We start from the raw sequence: 16,057 nt of genomic DNA on the forward strand, positions 1-16,057 counted from the left end.
CATTCTAATCCCTGGAAACTGCAAATGCGTTTACCTTACAAGGCAAAAGGGACTTTGCAGAGGAGATTCAGTTAGGGATCTTGAGGTGGGGACATTATCTTGGATTATCGGGGTGGACCGAATGTCATCACAAGGGGCCTTAGAAGAGGGGTCAGGAGGATCAGAGTCAGGGAGAGAGAGTCAGAGAAGGAGATGCGACTGTGGAGGCAGAGGTTAGAGGTGACGAGGGGCCACAAACAAAGGAATGTGGGCAGCCCCTTGAAGCCTGGAAAATGCAACAAAGTGGATTCTCCCCAAGAACCTCCAGAACAAACCAGACCTGCTGACACCTTGATTTTTTTTTTTAACCCAGTAAAACCCATTTTGGACTTCTGACCTCTAGAACTGTAAGATACTAAATTTGTGCTGTTTTAAGCCATTAAGTTTGTGGTTACAACAGCCACAGGCCATGTCTGGTTTGTTCATCGCGCCATACTTTGTACTTAGCATGGTAGCTGGTACACAGTAGATGCTCAATAAACACCTGTTAACAAAATAAACGGATGAATGTAGTCTGAAGGTCGAGAAGACAATTGGAAGAGAAAAAACTGCAGCTCTGGGCAGAACATGAAATTCTGGTCATTCATTCATTCAACAAACAGTCAATGAGTGCCTATCGTAGTGGACAATGAATGTGTTAGGCTTTGTGTGTAGAGTGGTGAATGAAGAAGATACGTTTCCTGGTCTCAAGGAGCTGACTTTGTGATGGAGGGGACACACACTAGACAGGCGAGTACCTAAACAAGATCACAGCACGGAGCGAGAAACATAAAGATGGAATCAAGGCAGAGCAATGGAGGTGGGGAGAGTTCTGAGAAGGAGAAAACACTCTCCTGGGTCCAAGCAAGATCTCAGAAATCCCTCAGTCTCCACCAAATGCAGATCCTGCCTTGTTTCCTCCCTTTGAGCCATTAGAATTTGCCATCGCCTGTCGTGGTGTGTACCAAGATGGCCCCAGGTGGCTCCACAGAAAGAGAGAATTTGAACACTCTCATCTCAGAAACTCACAAAACGATCCCTTACCAAGCCACTCCACGTACCTGGCCACAGTGGATGGCACCACTACCCTGAACTGTAAGCCCTGTATTCCTGATGAGAAACTGAGACCTAAACAGAGTCAGTGCCCTGCTTAAAGCCACACAGCTAGGAAGACGCACAGCTGGGATCCAAACCCAGGTCCATCTGTCTACACGGCACTCTCGAATCCACCCTACACTGGGCCATGCCCAACATGGCACCAGGACTCAGGGAAGGGCAGAGAACAAGTAGGTCCACCCTACTGGCAGAGCACAGAACATCACCAAACCTGCACACGCTACCCTTGGTCTCTTTGCATGTCCTGAGGTTAACAGATGAGCCAAAAGGCTGTTAACCTTCTAGCTCCTTTGGAACAAGAATGTTCTAGATGAAATCAGTGCTGGAGACATTGACGTGCCTAGGCATTAGCTTAAATAGCCTCCAGAAAACTCAATGTCTGGCAGGGAACCATAGCCGAAGCTCCATTTTCCATCAACACAGACTCTTGATCAAGGGTGGGACATCTGACCAGTCCTCGTATGCACAGGACCCCGGGGAATTCTGCCAAAACTGCCTAAGACAGGGGGGAGGTTCGGCTGCACTCCTAAAAGGTCCTCCTTTGTTTTCCATTTCAGCATTGCATATCTAAAATTACTATTCAATTCTAAAGCTGATGCCTGCTACCAGCTATATACATTACAGAAGTGTGTAAGAGCAAATCCCTCTCCCTCAGCAGCCACCATGAAGATCTTACAGACTTTTTTGTGCACATATACATATACACACACACGCACATACATATATGTAATAATACAACAAGTAGAAAGTTATTATACCAACCAACTATTTTGCAAATAACTTACTTTTCCATTTTAAATTATGGCTATCTTTCCACATCAGGGAATTTACAGAGAATACTGCATTCCTTTTAAAGGTTGCAGAGTATTTGGTTATATAGATATTAACATATTACAGTGTATTCAACCATTCTCCTCCTCATGGGCATTTCGTGCTGACTTCAGTGTTTCACTGTTACGATGAAGCCCTTACACACAGGCCCCGTGCCCCAATGTGAGTATTTCTGTATATGGATTCCTAGGAGTGATGTTGCCAGGTGAAGGAATGCACATTTAAAACTTTAACAGCCAATGCCGAATTCCTTTCCCCAAAAGTTTAGTTCAATTCATACTCCTAATGCCAAGACAGGGATTTCATCTTTAGTTCCACAGTTCTGTCTAGGCCGCCATATTAATTAGCAGCAATGATGAGAAATGCTAAAAAAAAGGTCGTCACTGTATTTTGTTATTATTGTGTTTAATGATAATACAAGGAGCTCACGTATGTTGAGATCTTCAATGAGACTGTCACTCTACTAAGCTGTGTCCACATATTATGACATTTAGTCCTGCAATGATTCAGTGAGGTGGATACTATGATTATCTCCATTTTCCAGCTGGGGAAACTGAGGCCCAGAGAGAGAAGTCATTTGCCTGACATCATGCAGATATTAAGTGTTAGAGCTGGGGTTGAACCCGAGCAGCCTGGCTCCAGAGCCCACACTCTTAACTGCCAATGCTAAAGTGCCTTTCCCGAAAGGACCCCTTAGCCCAGTCCCGAAAGAAAGCCAGGACCTTGTCATGACAAGTCACGGAGTTGGGGGAATTAGGCAGCAGGTTAGCACAGCATACCGGCCAGGACCCCTCCTTGGGGACTCTGGCTGAGAGAAGAAAGGTGCCAAGGGGCACAGTGATTACCCCCAGTTAGGCAGGTCTCTTGAATGAAGATGCCAGTGGATTCCTTTAGGGACAAAAAGACCTGTGGTGCTTTTGTGCCTGGTTCTCCCACAACAGGGCTCTTTCTCAGCCCCTGCTCCATAAACAAGCAGCAAATGACGTCAGGGTCAGGGAAACACCCCTAGAGTCAGTGTCTCCGGCGGGTGGGGCGGCTATAGGAAAGCATCCAGGCCCACTGCCCCCCAAGTTCTGGCGATCATGGGGTACTGAGGGATCCTAGTCCATTCACCCTGTTCCCGAGAAGTGGAAATGACAGTGGGGGACTTCAATCTGTGCAAGTGCTGGGCGATTTGCCTAATTGACTCGGTGACACTTACTAAGATGATTCAGCTGGTGACTCACATTAGGGTCCTTGGTGGCTGCTAGGTGAGTGGCCCTCACACCAGGTGGACATGAGGCTGCCTCAGCCTTGAACTCAACCAAAAAACCCCAAAGTTGTAAGACTTCAAAATACACCCCATCTTTATGGACACAGCCCAAATCAAAGCAGGGAGGCAGGTGATGTGATCGGCTTGCCCTAAGCCGGGCGGTTGTATCTGGGAGCTTCCCAGGTGTGGGGTGGGGCCTCCACTGGCTTCTCGGCCATCCACTTATGGCTGCTTAAGCTTGGTGTGGCCGAGGACCTGGGATTCCCCTCCTGCCCCCAGTGAAGCTCAGTGACTAAGGAGGAAATTGGCCCCTAGACCAGCACTATCAGCTGGAACTTTCTGTGATGATGGAGAGGTTCTATCCCTGAGCTGTCCAATATGGCAGCCGGCAGCCACATGTGCTATCGAGCACTCAAAACGTGGCTGGTGTAACTAAGGAATTTCATTTTGAATTATATTTAATTTTAATTCCTTTAAATTTAAATAGCCACCTGTGGCTGGTGGCTGCCACACTGAACAACACAGATCTAGACCCTGGTTCCAACTGGCCAAGCCAGTGCCATCGGCCTCCCTCTGGAAGTCGGCCGTGGTGTCACAAATACGGCCGAGTTGGAATCATTCTTGGGGCTCTCGAAGAACTGGGCTGGGCCCCAGGAGAGGTGGAGAGACGCTTAGGTCTCGTCCACTTGAAGGAAGAGAAGTGTCCCATCCTTAGATCTAATGACAAAGGAGCCAGGAAGCCCGAATGTCTTGTAAGTGGCTCCTCCACCATCCTCTCAAAGCCCAGCGTATACTCCCTGGTCAACAGCATGAGTGCCCTGGAATTCATGAGCTGGAGGAACCTTCCAGATCAACTCATCCAACCATGCTCTTTTGGAGGTGAACTCACAGAGCAGGAACACGGGAGACCAAACTGCTCACTTGCAGCCCCGTCCACACATCTGGGTTAAGACTCAGAATACAGCCCTGCCCAGGCGTGCGTCCCCCCAAATCTTCCCCATAGGATCCTGCTGCCAATCTTAACCGATTGAGCTCATATGACAACTGCCAGCTCCAGCGCAAATGACTCCCTTCTGTGACTTAGATGAAGACACCGGGTTGCTGCTTACCAAAAGACAGAGTCCCCGAGAGTTCCGGCACACCTCCCTGAGCCTCACTTTCCTGATCTGTAAAATGGAGCTGGTCACACTTACCTCGTGGCAACTCTAAAGATTAAACATGGTAACATTTGGCAATTGCCCGGCACATAGCGAAGGTCAGTCCACGCACCACCTTGGCCCTCTCTGGTCATCAACCTTCAAGCATGGGCCTCCCCCTCCCTAATCTCTGCCCCTCCGCTGCTGCCCACCCCACGTCTCCCCGGGCACAGACGTACCTGGCAGGTTGAAGTTCTTCTGCTGCCTCGTGCACTGCGGGGAAGGGTGCAGGGGAGAAGGCGGCGTGGCGCTGGGGGGCAGGGGAGGTGCCGGCGAGGACGGCGTGGAGGATGTCGTGGATGAAGGGTTGCTGCTGGAGTCTGGCTGGTAAGGGACAGGGATGTGGTCCTGCAGAGAGAAAACGGGGCGGGCATCAGGGATATGGAGGCACAGCCAAAGGGTGAGCAGAGCAGGAAGAGGCTCCCCTCCCCACCCCGCCCAGCATCCTCAGCAACTCTTGCCTTTTCCTCCCTCACCAGATCCTTCCACAGTCCTGCCTCCTCCACCATCCCCACCGCCTGCATCCAGCCACGGAAGGAACAGTTTCTCGAGTCAAATTCCTATCCACTGCTCGGACGCCAGCGTGCAAGGCTACCACGTAATGAAAACCACGCAGGTGATGGCCACGCGCCCGGGGCCTCTTTGATTCTGGAAAATCCCACCCCGAGGTGCCCAGAACACTCCTCCGGTCCTGACACCTCTCCTTCTGAGTGTTTATTAAAGAATCAACAGCCTGACGGCGCAGAGTGAGCGTGAGAGGGAGCCCGCGGCGCCTTCGCTCGTGTCTCAGTTGGAGCCAGGACTACCTCTCCTCCCTCCCTGCACCAGCTCAAAAACAGGGATGAAGATAGGATCCACCTGTGCCTTGATGTGGTGGCCTTAGGAGCAGTGTAGGGGGTTGAATAGCATCACCCGAGAGATGTGCCCACCCAGAACCTCAGAATCCATCCTCATTTGGAATAAGGGTCTTTGCAGATGTAATTACGGTGAGGATGTTGAGATGAGATCATCCTGGATTAGGGCGGCCCCGAAATCCAATGACAAATATCCTTATAAGAGACAGGACAGGACAGACACAGAGAGCAGACAGAAGTGGAACTGGAGTGATGCAGCCACAAGCCAAGGATTGCCGGGGCCACCGGGACCCGGGAGAAGCGTTGGACAGATTCTCCTTCACAGCCCCCCGCCCCCGGCAACCCTGCTGGCATCCTGATGTCGGATTTCTGGCCTCCAGAACCGTGTGAGAATGAATCTCTCTTGTTTCAGTCCCTCAGTGTGTAGCCACTTGTTACGGCAGAATCAGGAAATTAACACAAGCAGAATTCAGGGTCAGGCAAACCCAGATTCAAACCCCACTGCCACCTCTTCCTTGTGCATCTGGGACAAAATGCTTAACCACTCTACGCCTCGGTTTTGTCTGCTGCAAAATGGGAATAGTTGTAACGTCAAATGCCCAGAGCTGCAAGAAGGTTAATGACACGGATGTATATAAAATTCTCAGCAGTTGCATGTGACAATTTTTCACTTTCAACTGGGTTCATTTTTCACTTTCTTTTGGTTGCATCCCTAATATCATCTCTCCCCAATAACACCAGCTATTATACTGCCCATTTTACATAGGGGAAGACTAAGGCAGGCAGATCCTGAAATAACCTGCTCACAGTCACACAGCAAGTTAGGGAGCTGAGCTGCAAGCCTGGCCTCCAAAATCCACACTCCAACCACCGCGCCAGGCCTCTCTGAACCCAGATAGACTGAGCTAGACAGGAGAGAAGACAGCGAGCAATGCAAAGAAAATCCTCAGACCAAATTGGCTCAGAAATGTGCTGCACTAACCACATCATCGCCTGACAAGAAGAATCTGTGCAAAGGCAGTGAGAAGAGAAAGCAGAAAAAATAACCCGGCCCTATGATAGATCCGTCCACCTTCATGTCCAAGCTGCTTTCTTAATAGAAGCTAATGTATTTCCCTTATCAAATTCTCCTGCTGGCAGACAAGCAGAACAATGTCACAGGCACTGATCCATCTGACCCATGTTTCTGTCCCATCTGACACCAAGAGGCTCGTTGTGTTTGTAAAGCCAGAGGGAAAGGTCTCAAGGTGACTCTGAGCTCCTCGTCCCCCAAGATGTCACAAAGGAAAGAATGGGTCATGAAGGATGCACAGTTTCTTCCCAGGAACCTCAGCATTTGAACCCCCTCTGCCCTTCCAGCGGTGGGGACCCTCTCTCCCAGAGACCTATATCTTCTGTGAATAACAAGGACAAGTGAACTCAGCCTGACATTTTGATGGGAGGCCCCAAGATTTAAGCTGCTAATAATCACTAGAATTTCCTGGACACTATGTACCAGCAACTTCCCTGAGTGCTTTTAAATGCTGATGATTTAATTCCATCCCCACAATAACCTTCTGAGGTTAGTGCTCTTACTGCCCACCATGGGCATTTTCAAACATGACTACACATTCTTAAACTCTTCCCATCGAGAGTTGGAGTCCATGTCTCCTCCCTTTGAACCCGAGCAGGTCTGTGACTGCTTTCATTAGCAAAGTAGAGCAGAAATGACACTGCCAAAGTTCTGCCTTGTATGCTAATTCAATTGCTCTTTGAGCCAGGAGCTGCCATGTGAGAAGCCTGATTATCCTAAAGCAGGCATATTGTGAGGAAGCCCAAGCCACAAGGCAAGTCCACACGTGGGTGGACATCTCTAGTCGACATCTACTGCTGAGCCCAGACTTGAACTCATCCCAGCCCACGCACCAGATATGTGAGTGTAGGACCCTGTAAAATAAGGGGTCAGAAAACTTTTTCTATAAAGGACCTGACAGTAGATATTTTAGGCTTTGCAGGCCATGTGGTCTCTGTCATGACGATTCGACTCTGCTTTCATAGCACAAAAGCAGCCACAGAAAATATGGGTGTGGCTGTGTTCCAATAGAGTTTTTTTTTTTTTTCTTTTTTATTTTATTTTATTTTATTTTATTTTTTTTTACTTTACAGAATCAAAGAGTCTAAGAGTATATCTTGTTAGATACAGTATGTCCTCATAATGTATACATTATTTCTTGTACAATGATATGAAATAATATGGGAAATATTCATGATAAATTATTAGGTGAACAGTGCAAGTTAAAAACAATAGTTTCATATTTTTTTCCCCACCACCCCTTTCCCGAGTCAGCACCTTCAAGTGTTACCACTCCCCAAACGGTGCGCAATGCACTCATTGTGTAGGCATACCCCCATCCCCTCCCCCACCCCCCACCTCAGTCTGATGTCCAATTGGTGTCGTTTCCAGATTTGTATTTAGGTGATGATCAAGGAAACCAATTTTCTGGTGAGTACATGTGATGCTTGTTTTTCCATTCTTGGGATACTTCACTTAATATAATGGGTTCCAACTCTCTCCAGGAGAACCATAGAGATGTTGTATCTTCATCATTCCTTATAGCTGAGTAATATTCCATGGTATACATATACCACAGTTTACTAATCCAATCATGTATTGATGGGCATTTGGGTTGTTTCCACATCTTTGCTATTGTGAATTGTGCTGCTATAAACATTTGGGTACACGTGCCTTTGTTACAGAATGACCTTTTTTCCTTTGGGTATATGCCCAGTAATGGGATTGCTGGGTCAAATGGCAGGTCTACTTGAATCTGTTTAAGATACCTCCATAATGCTTTCCACAGGGGTTGCACTAGTTTGCAGTCCCACCAGCAGTGTATTAGTGTTCCTGTCTCTCCACACCCACGCCAACATGTGTTGTTTTGGGTTTTTTTGATAAAGGCCATTCTCACTGGGGTTAAGTGATATCTCATTGTGGTTTTGATTTGCATTTCCCCGATGATTAGAGATGTTGAACACTTTTTCATATGTTTGTTAGCCATTTTTATATCTTCTTTTGAAAAATTTCTATTCATGTCCTTTGCCCACTTTTTGATAGGGTTGCTTGATTTTTTCTTGCTGATTTTCCTGAGTTCTAAATAGATTCTTGTTATCAGTCCTTTATCTGATGTGTAGTATGCAAAAATTTTTTCCCATTCTGTAGGTGGTCTGTTTATTCTCTGGACTGTTTCTTTGGCTGTGCAGAAGCTTTTTAATTTAATCATGTCCCATTCATTTATTTTTGTTGCTGCTGTGATTGCCTTGGGGGTCTTCTTCATAAATTCTTTGCCTAGGCCAATGTCTATCAGAGTCTTTCCTACATTTTCTTCTAGAATTCTGCTTGTATCACGCCTAAGGTTTAAGTCTGTTATCCACCGTGATTTGATTTTTGTGAGAGGTGAAAGCTGTGGGTCCTGTTTCAGTCTTCTACAAGTGGCTAACCAATTCTCCCAGCACCATTTGTTGAATAGGGATTCTTGTCCCCAGAGTATATTCTTTCCCGCTTTGTCGAAAATTAGGTGACTATATGAGGATGGTTCTATATTTGGATTTTCTGTTGTGTTCCACTGGTCTGTGTCCCTGCACTTGTGCCAATACCAGGCTGTTTTAAGAACCACGGCCTTGTAGTATAGTTTGAGGTCTGGCAAATTAATACCTCCCATTTTGTTTTTGTTGCTTAAAATTGCTTTTGCTATACGGGGTCTTCTTTGATTCCATACAAAGTGTATAATTATTTTCTCTATGTCTGTAAAGAATGATGTTGGTAATTTAATAGGGATTGCATTGAATCTGTAGATCACTTTGGGTAGTATAGACATTTTAACAATGTTGATTCTTCCGATCCACGAGCATGGTATATTTTTCCATCTATTTGCAAGTTCTGCTATTTCTTTTCTCAGTGTTTCATAGTTTTCCTTATAGAGGTCCTTTACCTCTTTAGTTAGATATATACCTAGATATTTTATTTTCTTTGTTGCTATTTTGAAGGGTATTGAGTCTTTAATTTGGTTCTCCGATTGACTGTTATTGGCATATATAAATGCCTCTGATTTGTGTATATTAATTTTGTAGCCTGAGACTTTGCTGTATTTGTTAATCAATTCCAGGAGTCTCTTGGTTGAATCCTGGGGGTTTTCCAGATATAACATCATATCATCAGCAAAAAGTGAGAGTTTGATCTCTTCCTTCCCTATTTGGACTCCCTTGATTCTGCTCTCTTGCCTGATAGCTCTCGCAAGGACTTCCAATACTATGTTGAAAAGTAATGGAGACAATGGGCAGCCCTGTCTGGTTCCAGTTCTAAGTGGGAGTGCTTTCAGTTTTTCCCCATTCAGTATGATGTTGGCTGTGGGTTTGTCATATATGGCTTGTATCATTTTTAGGTAGGTTCCATCAATGCCTATTTTGTTAAGCGTTTTTATCATAAAAGGGTGTTGAATTTTGTCAAATGCTTTTTCTGCATCTAATGAGAGTATCATATGATTTTTGTTTTTGCTTCTATTTATGTGGTGAATTACATTTATAGATTTACGTATGTTGAACCACCCCTGCATCTCGGGGATGAAGCCCACTTGGTCGTGGTGGATTACTTTTTTGATAAGTACTTGGATTCGATTTGCTAGTATTTTATTGAAAATTTTTGCATCTATATTCATGAGGGAAATTGGTCTGTAGTTCTCTATTTTTGTTGTGTCCTTTCCAGGTTTTGGTATTAATGTTATATTGGCTTGGTAGAACGTGTTGGGGAGAACTCCATCCTTCTCAATATTGGAGAATAGTTTATGTAGGATGGGCACCAGTTCTTCTTTGTATGTATGGTAAAATTCAGGTGTGAACCCATCTGGACCAGGGCTTTTCTTTTTGGGAAGGTTTTTTATTGCTGTTTCGATTTCAGTTCTTGATATTGGTCTGTTCAGGTACTCTATTTCTTCCTGGTTGAGCCTGGGAAGACTATGTGTTTCTAAAAATTTGTCCATTTCCTCCACGTTCTCCAGTTTGTGTGCATAAAGATTTTTGTAGAATTCATAGATGATATCTTGTATCTCTGTAGCATCGGTTGTGATTTCTCCTTTCATGTTCCTAATGGAGGTTATTAGAGATTTTACTTTTGTGCTCTTGGTTAGTCTAGCCAGAGGTGTGTCTATTTTGTTTATCTTTTCAAAGAACCAACTTTTTGTTTTATTAATTTCCCTTATAGTTTCTTTGTTGTCCTTTTCATTTAGTTCTGATTTGATCTTAGTAATTTCTCGCCTTCTGCTGGGTTTGGGATCGTTCTGTTCTTCTTTCTCCAGTTCTTTGAGTCTATTCGTTAGGTTGTCTATTTGCATGTTTTCTGTCTTTTTGATATAGGCATTTATGGATATGAATTTTCCTCTCAGGACTGCTTTAGCTGCATCCCATAGATTTTGATAAGTTGTATCTCCATTGTCATTTAATTCAAAGAAATTTTTGATTTCCATCTTGATTTCTTCTTTTATAGAATAATTATTCAGGAGAAGGTTATTTAGCTTCCATGACTTTGAGTAAGAGTGAGGGTTTCTGTTTGTGATCATTGTTACTTTTATTCCGCTGTGATCTGAGAAGATGCATGGTATAATTTCTATTTTTTTGAATTTTTGAAGACATGATTTATGTCCTAGGACATGGTCAATCTTAGAGAATGTCCCGTGAGCTGATGAGAAGAATGTATATTCTGTGGACTTTGGGTAGAATGTCCTATAGATGTCAGCCATGCCCATTTGTTCTAGCATTCTATTGAGGTCCATTATGTCTTTGTTTATTTTCTGTTTAGAGGATCTGTCCTGTACTGTCAGTGGGGTGTTAAAGTCTCCAGCTATTACAGTATTGTTATCTATCATTTGGTTGAGATCTAGTAGGGTTTGCTTTATGAATCTAGGTGCACCTAGGTTGGGTGCATATATATTGAGTATAGTCATGGCTTCTTGATGAATTGTGCCTTTAATCAGTATGTAGTAGCCATCTTTGTCTTTTATTATTTTTGTTGGTTTGAAAGCTAAGTTATTGGAAATTAAGATTGCCACACCAGCTTTCTTTTGGTTACCATTTGCTTGAAATATCAATTTCCATCCTTTTATTTTCAGTCTAAATGCATCTTTGCAGGTTAGGTGAGTTTCTTGAAGACAGCAGATACTTGGATTGTATTTTTTTATCCATTGGGCCAGTCTATGTCTCTTGAGCGGGGAGTTCAAGCCATTCACATTTATTAAGAAAACTGATAGGTGAGACAGTTTTTTGTTCAGCTTGTTGGGTAGAACTTCATTGTGATGTTTTCTCTCCTGGGCCATTGTGGTATCTGGAATTTCATCTTTAGCTCTTGAGTAGTTTTACATTCGTGGATCTTTCTTGTGCTGATCCGTGTATAATTCTCTTTTGAGTACTTCTTGGAGGGCTGGTCTTGTCTTGGTGAATTCCCTCAACCTTTGTTTATCTGAGAATGTCTTGATTTCTCCTTCGTATAGAAAACTTAGCTTAGCTGGGTAGAAGATTCTAGGCTGGGCATTATTCTGTTTCAGAAGCGTGAAAATGGGGCCCCAACCTCTTCTTGCTTGTAAGGTTTCAGCTGAGAAATCTGGCGTAATTCTGATGGGTTTTCCTTTGTAAGTTACTTGTTTCTTTCTCCTTACAGCTCGGAGAAGTGACTCTTTAGTGGATATTTTGGTCAGCCTGATGACTACGTGGCGTGGTGTTTTCCTATTTGCTATGAATCTCCCAGGGGTCCTTTGAGCTTCTTGAATCTGTTTGTCTAGAGTATTGGCAAGGCCTGGAAAATTTTCCTCGATTATGTCTTCAAATAGCTTGTCCAACCCTTGCTTGTTATCTTCTTCACCCTCAGGAATGCCAATAACTCTCAAGTTAGGTTTCTTCACATAATCCCACATTTCTTGAAGACTCAGATCATTTCTCTTACTTTTTCGATCTATCTCTGTGACTGACTTATTTAGTTGGAAGGAGTTATCTTCAATTTCTGAGATTCTTTCCTCTGTTTGATCTACCCTGCTCTTGAGACTTTCCGCAGTGTTTTGTAGCTCTCTGAGTGAATTCTTCACTTCTAGGAGTTCAGTTTGGTTTTTCTTCAATATTTCAATTTCTTTAGTGAATTTTTCCTCCAAATCCTGTATTTTTTTTGTGTTTTCCTTGTGTTGTTTATCCATTGATTCTTGTATATTATTCAGCTTGTTTATAATCCATAATTGGAATTCTTCCTGTGACATGTTGGTGTTTTGAGTCTGGTTTGTGTCAAATGGTTGGGAGCTGGTATTTCTCTTTGGGGATGAGCTTTCCATTTGATTCTTTTTGCTCTCCGTGTTTTTTCGCTGGGCCCTTCCCATCTAGATTTGTCGTTGGATCTTTACTTATAGGTTTAGTCTGGTTAACAGGACTCTTTGTGCTCTATTCTTAGGCTGTGAAACAGTCTAGGTATGTTGCTTCTTTTGGCAAGAGGGGGAGACTGTTGTGTATTGTTCAGAGATTTTTCTGTTTCCGTTGGGGGACTACTTCCGATGGGTCCAATCCTAGAGGATTGGAGTGATCCAGGACCGCTTTGGTGAGTTAGGACACTGTGTTGTGGTCTTTCAGAAGGCAGGCAGGGTCCACACTAATAGTAGACCGAAATTCTCTTTGTTTGTTTGTTTGTTTGTTTCCCTTTGGTTCTTCCTCTATAGGGGAGGTTTCTGACTCTATCTGCCGGCAAGATACTAGCTATGGGGAGAGGACGGTGACTTTGCTTGCTCAGCGCCCCAGTTGCTGTAGCTCCCACGGGCAAAAGTCTGTCTTGGCCCAATGTCCCCAGGGATCAGGTTCCACACTCTCGCTTCTGGAGAAGTATTCAGTGTTTACACTTGGGCAGGGATCCTATATAAGGTCCGTGGACCAGGGGAGAGGGCCGTCCAGGGAGCCTCTTGGTACCCTATTGCTCCGCAGTGACTTGGCTGTGGGCCCTAGAGTGGCAATTGCGTGCCCGCAGATCTCCGGCCCTGGGGTTGACTACTCAGGATCCGGTATGTACCAGAGCCAGGGACCTGGCCCGTTCCGAAGCTCACCGTGGGTCCCCAGTTAGAAGGCGAAAAGAGAGGAGAAAGAGAAGAGAAAAGAAAAAAAAAAAAAAAGAAAAGAAAAAAGAAAAGGAAAGAAAGAAAAGAAAGAGGAGAAAACGAAAGAGAAAAGAAAAAAAAGAAGAAAAAGAAAGAAAGAAAAAAAAAAAAAAAGAAAAAAAAAAAAGAAAAGAAACGCAAAAAGCCAAACCAAAAAACACCAAAAACGCCAACAAAAATGAACAAAAACAAACTACATAGCACTTCACCACACCGCAAGGCAGAAAGATACACAAATCTGAAGTATATAATTCAGCGACTCAATGTTTTTTTGTTTGTTTGTTTGTTTTACGCCTTAGCACAGCTCTGCCCCTTCACTTCCGCTCGGCTGGGTCCGGAGCGGCCATTAGATGTTTTTGTTTTTACGCCTTAGCACAGCTCCGCCCCTTCACGCCCGCCCGGCTGGGTCCCGGGCGGTTTCGCAGTGGATTTCAAGATGACGTCTGCGCGCCCGTGCAGCTCCGAGGGTGGTGGGGATCCAACCTCCGCGCTCAAAAAGGCGCGGCAGCCAGAGGCCCAGAGGGCAAAGGTGCCCGCCGAGGCTGTCCGCCGCCGGAAAAAAAAAGAAAAAGGAAAGAAAAAAAAGAAAAAACCCCAAAAAAAAACCAAAAACAAACACAAACACAAACAAACAAAACCCAGAAGAAATTTACCAAGAATAAAATATACAGTTCGGCGAGCCTATTCTTCTTGTTCGTGTTGTTGTTTTTTTTTTTTTTTTTTTGCCTTAGCGCAGCTCTGCCCCTTCACCCCAAGCGCGGCCCCGGCATATCCCGTACTCCTGGCGTTGGTTCAGAGACCAGCGGAGGGCGCCGGGCAGAGAGAGCCGCTCGGCACTTTATGGCTCCCGAGCGGTTTCGCCCTCGCTTTCAAGATGGCGCCTGCAGAGCTCCGGGGCTGGAGGGGACCGGCTCCCCGGCAGGCGGAGACTGCCACTGCCCAGGGGCTGGCGAGCAGGGACGCGCACCAAGGGGTCACCGGCTGGAGAACCGCCGAAAAAGGCAGCACGGGCAGAAAGAGCCGCTGGGCACTTTTTGGCTCCCGAGCGGTTTTGCCTTCGCTTTCAAGATGGCGCCTGCCGAGCTCCGGGGCTGGAGGGGACCGGCTCCCCGGCAGGCAGAGACCGCCACTGCCCAGGGGCTGGCCAGCAAGGACGCGCACCGGGGGTGACCGGCTGGAGAACTGCCGAAAAAGGCAGCACGGGCAGAAAGAGCCGCTGGGCACTTTTTGGCTCCCGAGCCGTTTCGCTCTCGCTTTCAAGATGGCGCCTGCCGAGCTCCGGGGCTGGAGGGGACCGGCTCCCCGGCAGGCAGAGACCGCCACTGCCCAGGGGCTGGCCAGCAAGGACACGCACCGGGGGTGACCGGCTGGAGAACTGCCGAAAAAGGCAGCACGGGGTACAACGCTATTTGCTGTCCGGGAGTCTTTTGTGTTTTTCCGCCCTGGGGCAGATCCGTCCCTCCTCGCCAAGCGCTGTCTCAGCTGAGATCCCCCAGGTTCTAAGGTAATTTCTCAAAAAAAGCCTCCTGTCTCCAATGCGCCACGTATCCCTCAGTGATTCTGCGCTGGCCTGGGTCAGGGCTCTGTTCAATTGGGAGCGGAGGGCAAGCCGCTTTCCCGAGAGGCTGCACCCGCCCCGGCTGGGGGCGGGTGTATCCGACCCGCGCTCCGCTGGCTAGTGTCTGTCCCGCGTTCCCAATTTTCGTTCACCTCAGACCTCACTCGCTCTGTTTGTCCCACGCTGATTCTCCGTGGATTCACACCGCTGTTCCTGTGTGGGAGCGGTCTTCTAGCGTTGTGGCAGGTCCGGATCGATGCCTTCCTTCCCGGGAGCGCAGATTCAGGCCGTCACCTCCACTCCGCCATCCCCAATAGAGTTTTATTTACAAAAACAGTTGGCAGAATGGATGTGGCCTGTGGGCCATAGTTTGCCAATCCCTGTTCTAGAGCAGCGGTCCCCAATCTTTTTGGCACCAGGGATTGGTTTCATGGAAGACAATTTTTCCACGGACCAGGGGCGGAGGTCAGGTGGGGAGGCAGAGCTTAGGTGGTGATGTGAGTAATGGGGAGCGGCTGTAAATACAGACGAAGCTTCGCTCACTGCCCTGCTGCTCACCTCCTGCTGTGCGGCCCAGTTCCTAATAGGCCATGGACAGGTACTGGTCTGCAACCTGGGGACTGGGGACCACAGTTCTAGAGGTCTCTGGCCCCCATCTGTGTGAGTTTTCCCAGTTGAGCCCTTAGACATCATGGAACAGAGACAAACCATCCCCTCTGTGCTCTGTCTCAATTCCTGCCCCCCAACCAAGGGACAGGGGTCTATTTTTGAGCTTCTGGTGGAGGCTGGGTGTGCGGGACATCTTCGGGGGCCTGAGTTCAGAATAACAGCCAGTTTGGTGGGCTTCTGCCCTCACGCAGGTGGTCAGCAGGGGTCCTCTGTGCACCTTTCTGTCCTTTGTGGCCTAGAAATTTCTGGCATGATTTCCACATCCTTTGTTCTGTCTGTTGATGGGACTACAGTAAAGCTATGCCAGGGACACTCCCAGCCCCACAGTAGGAGGCAAAGTGTGCACACGCCAACAGGTGATTTCTCGAGCTGTCACATGTTATGTTGAAGGTGATTCAACAGATATGGTAGAAACC

General features: G+C 46.4%; 1 protein-coding gene across 1 annotated transcript in view; it reads right to left on the minus strand.

Annotated features, from left to right (window-relative positions):
• KSR2 (kinase suppressor of ras 2) overlaps positions 1-16,057 on the minus strand; it is a 343,956-nt gene that overhangs the window by 47,276 nt on the left and 280,623 nt on the right. Inside the window, exon 10 of the mRNA XM_069497272.1 lies at positions 4,593-4,761. Coding sequence (XP_069353373.1) covers positions 4,593-4,761 — 169 coding nt within the window. The remainder of the gene's footprint in view (positions 1-4,592; positions 4,762-16,057) is intronic.

The sequence above is a fragment of the Eulemur rufifrons genome, chromosome 21, assembly GCF_041146395.1.
Source record: "Eulemur rufifrons isolate Redbay chromosome 21, OSU_ERuf_1, whole genome shotgun sequence".
In the NCBI taxonomy this organism is placed as follows: Eukaryota; Metazoa; Chordata; class Mammalia; order Primates; family Lemuridae; genus Eulemur; species Eulemur rufifrons.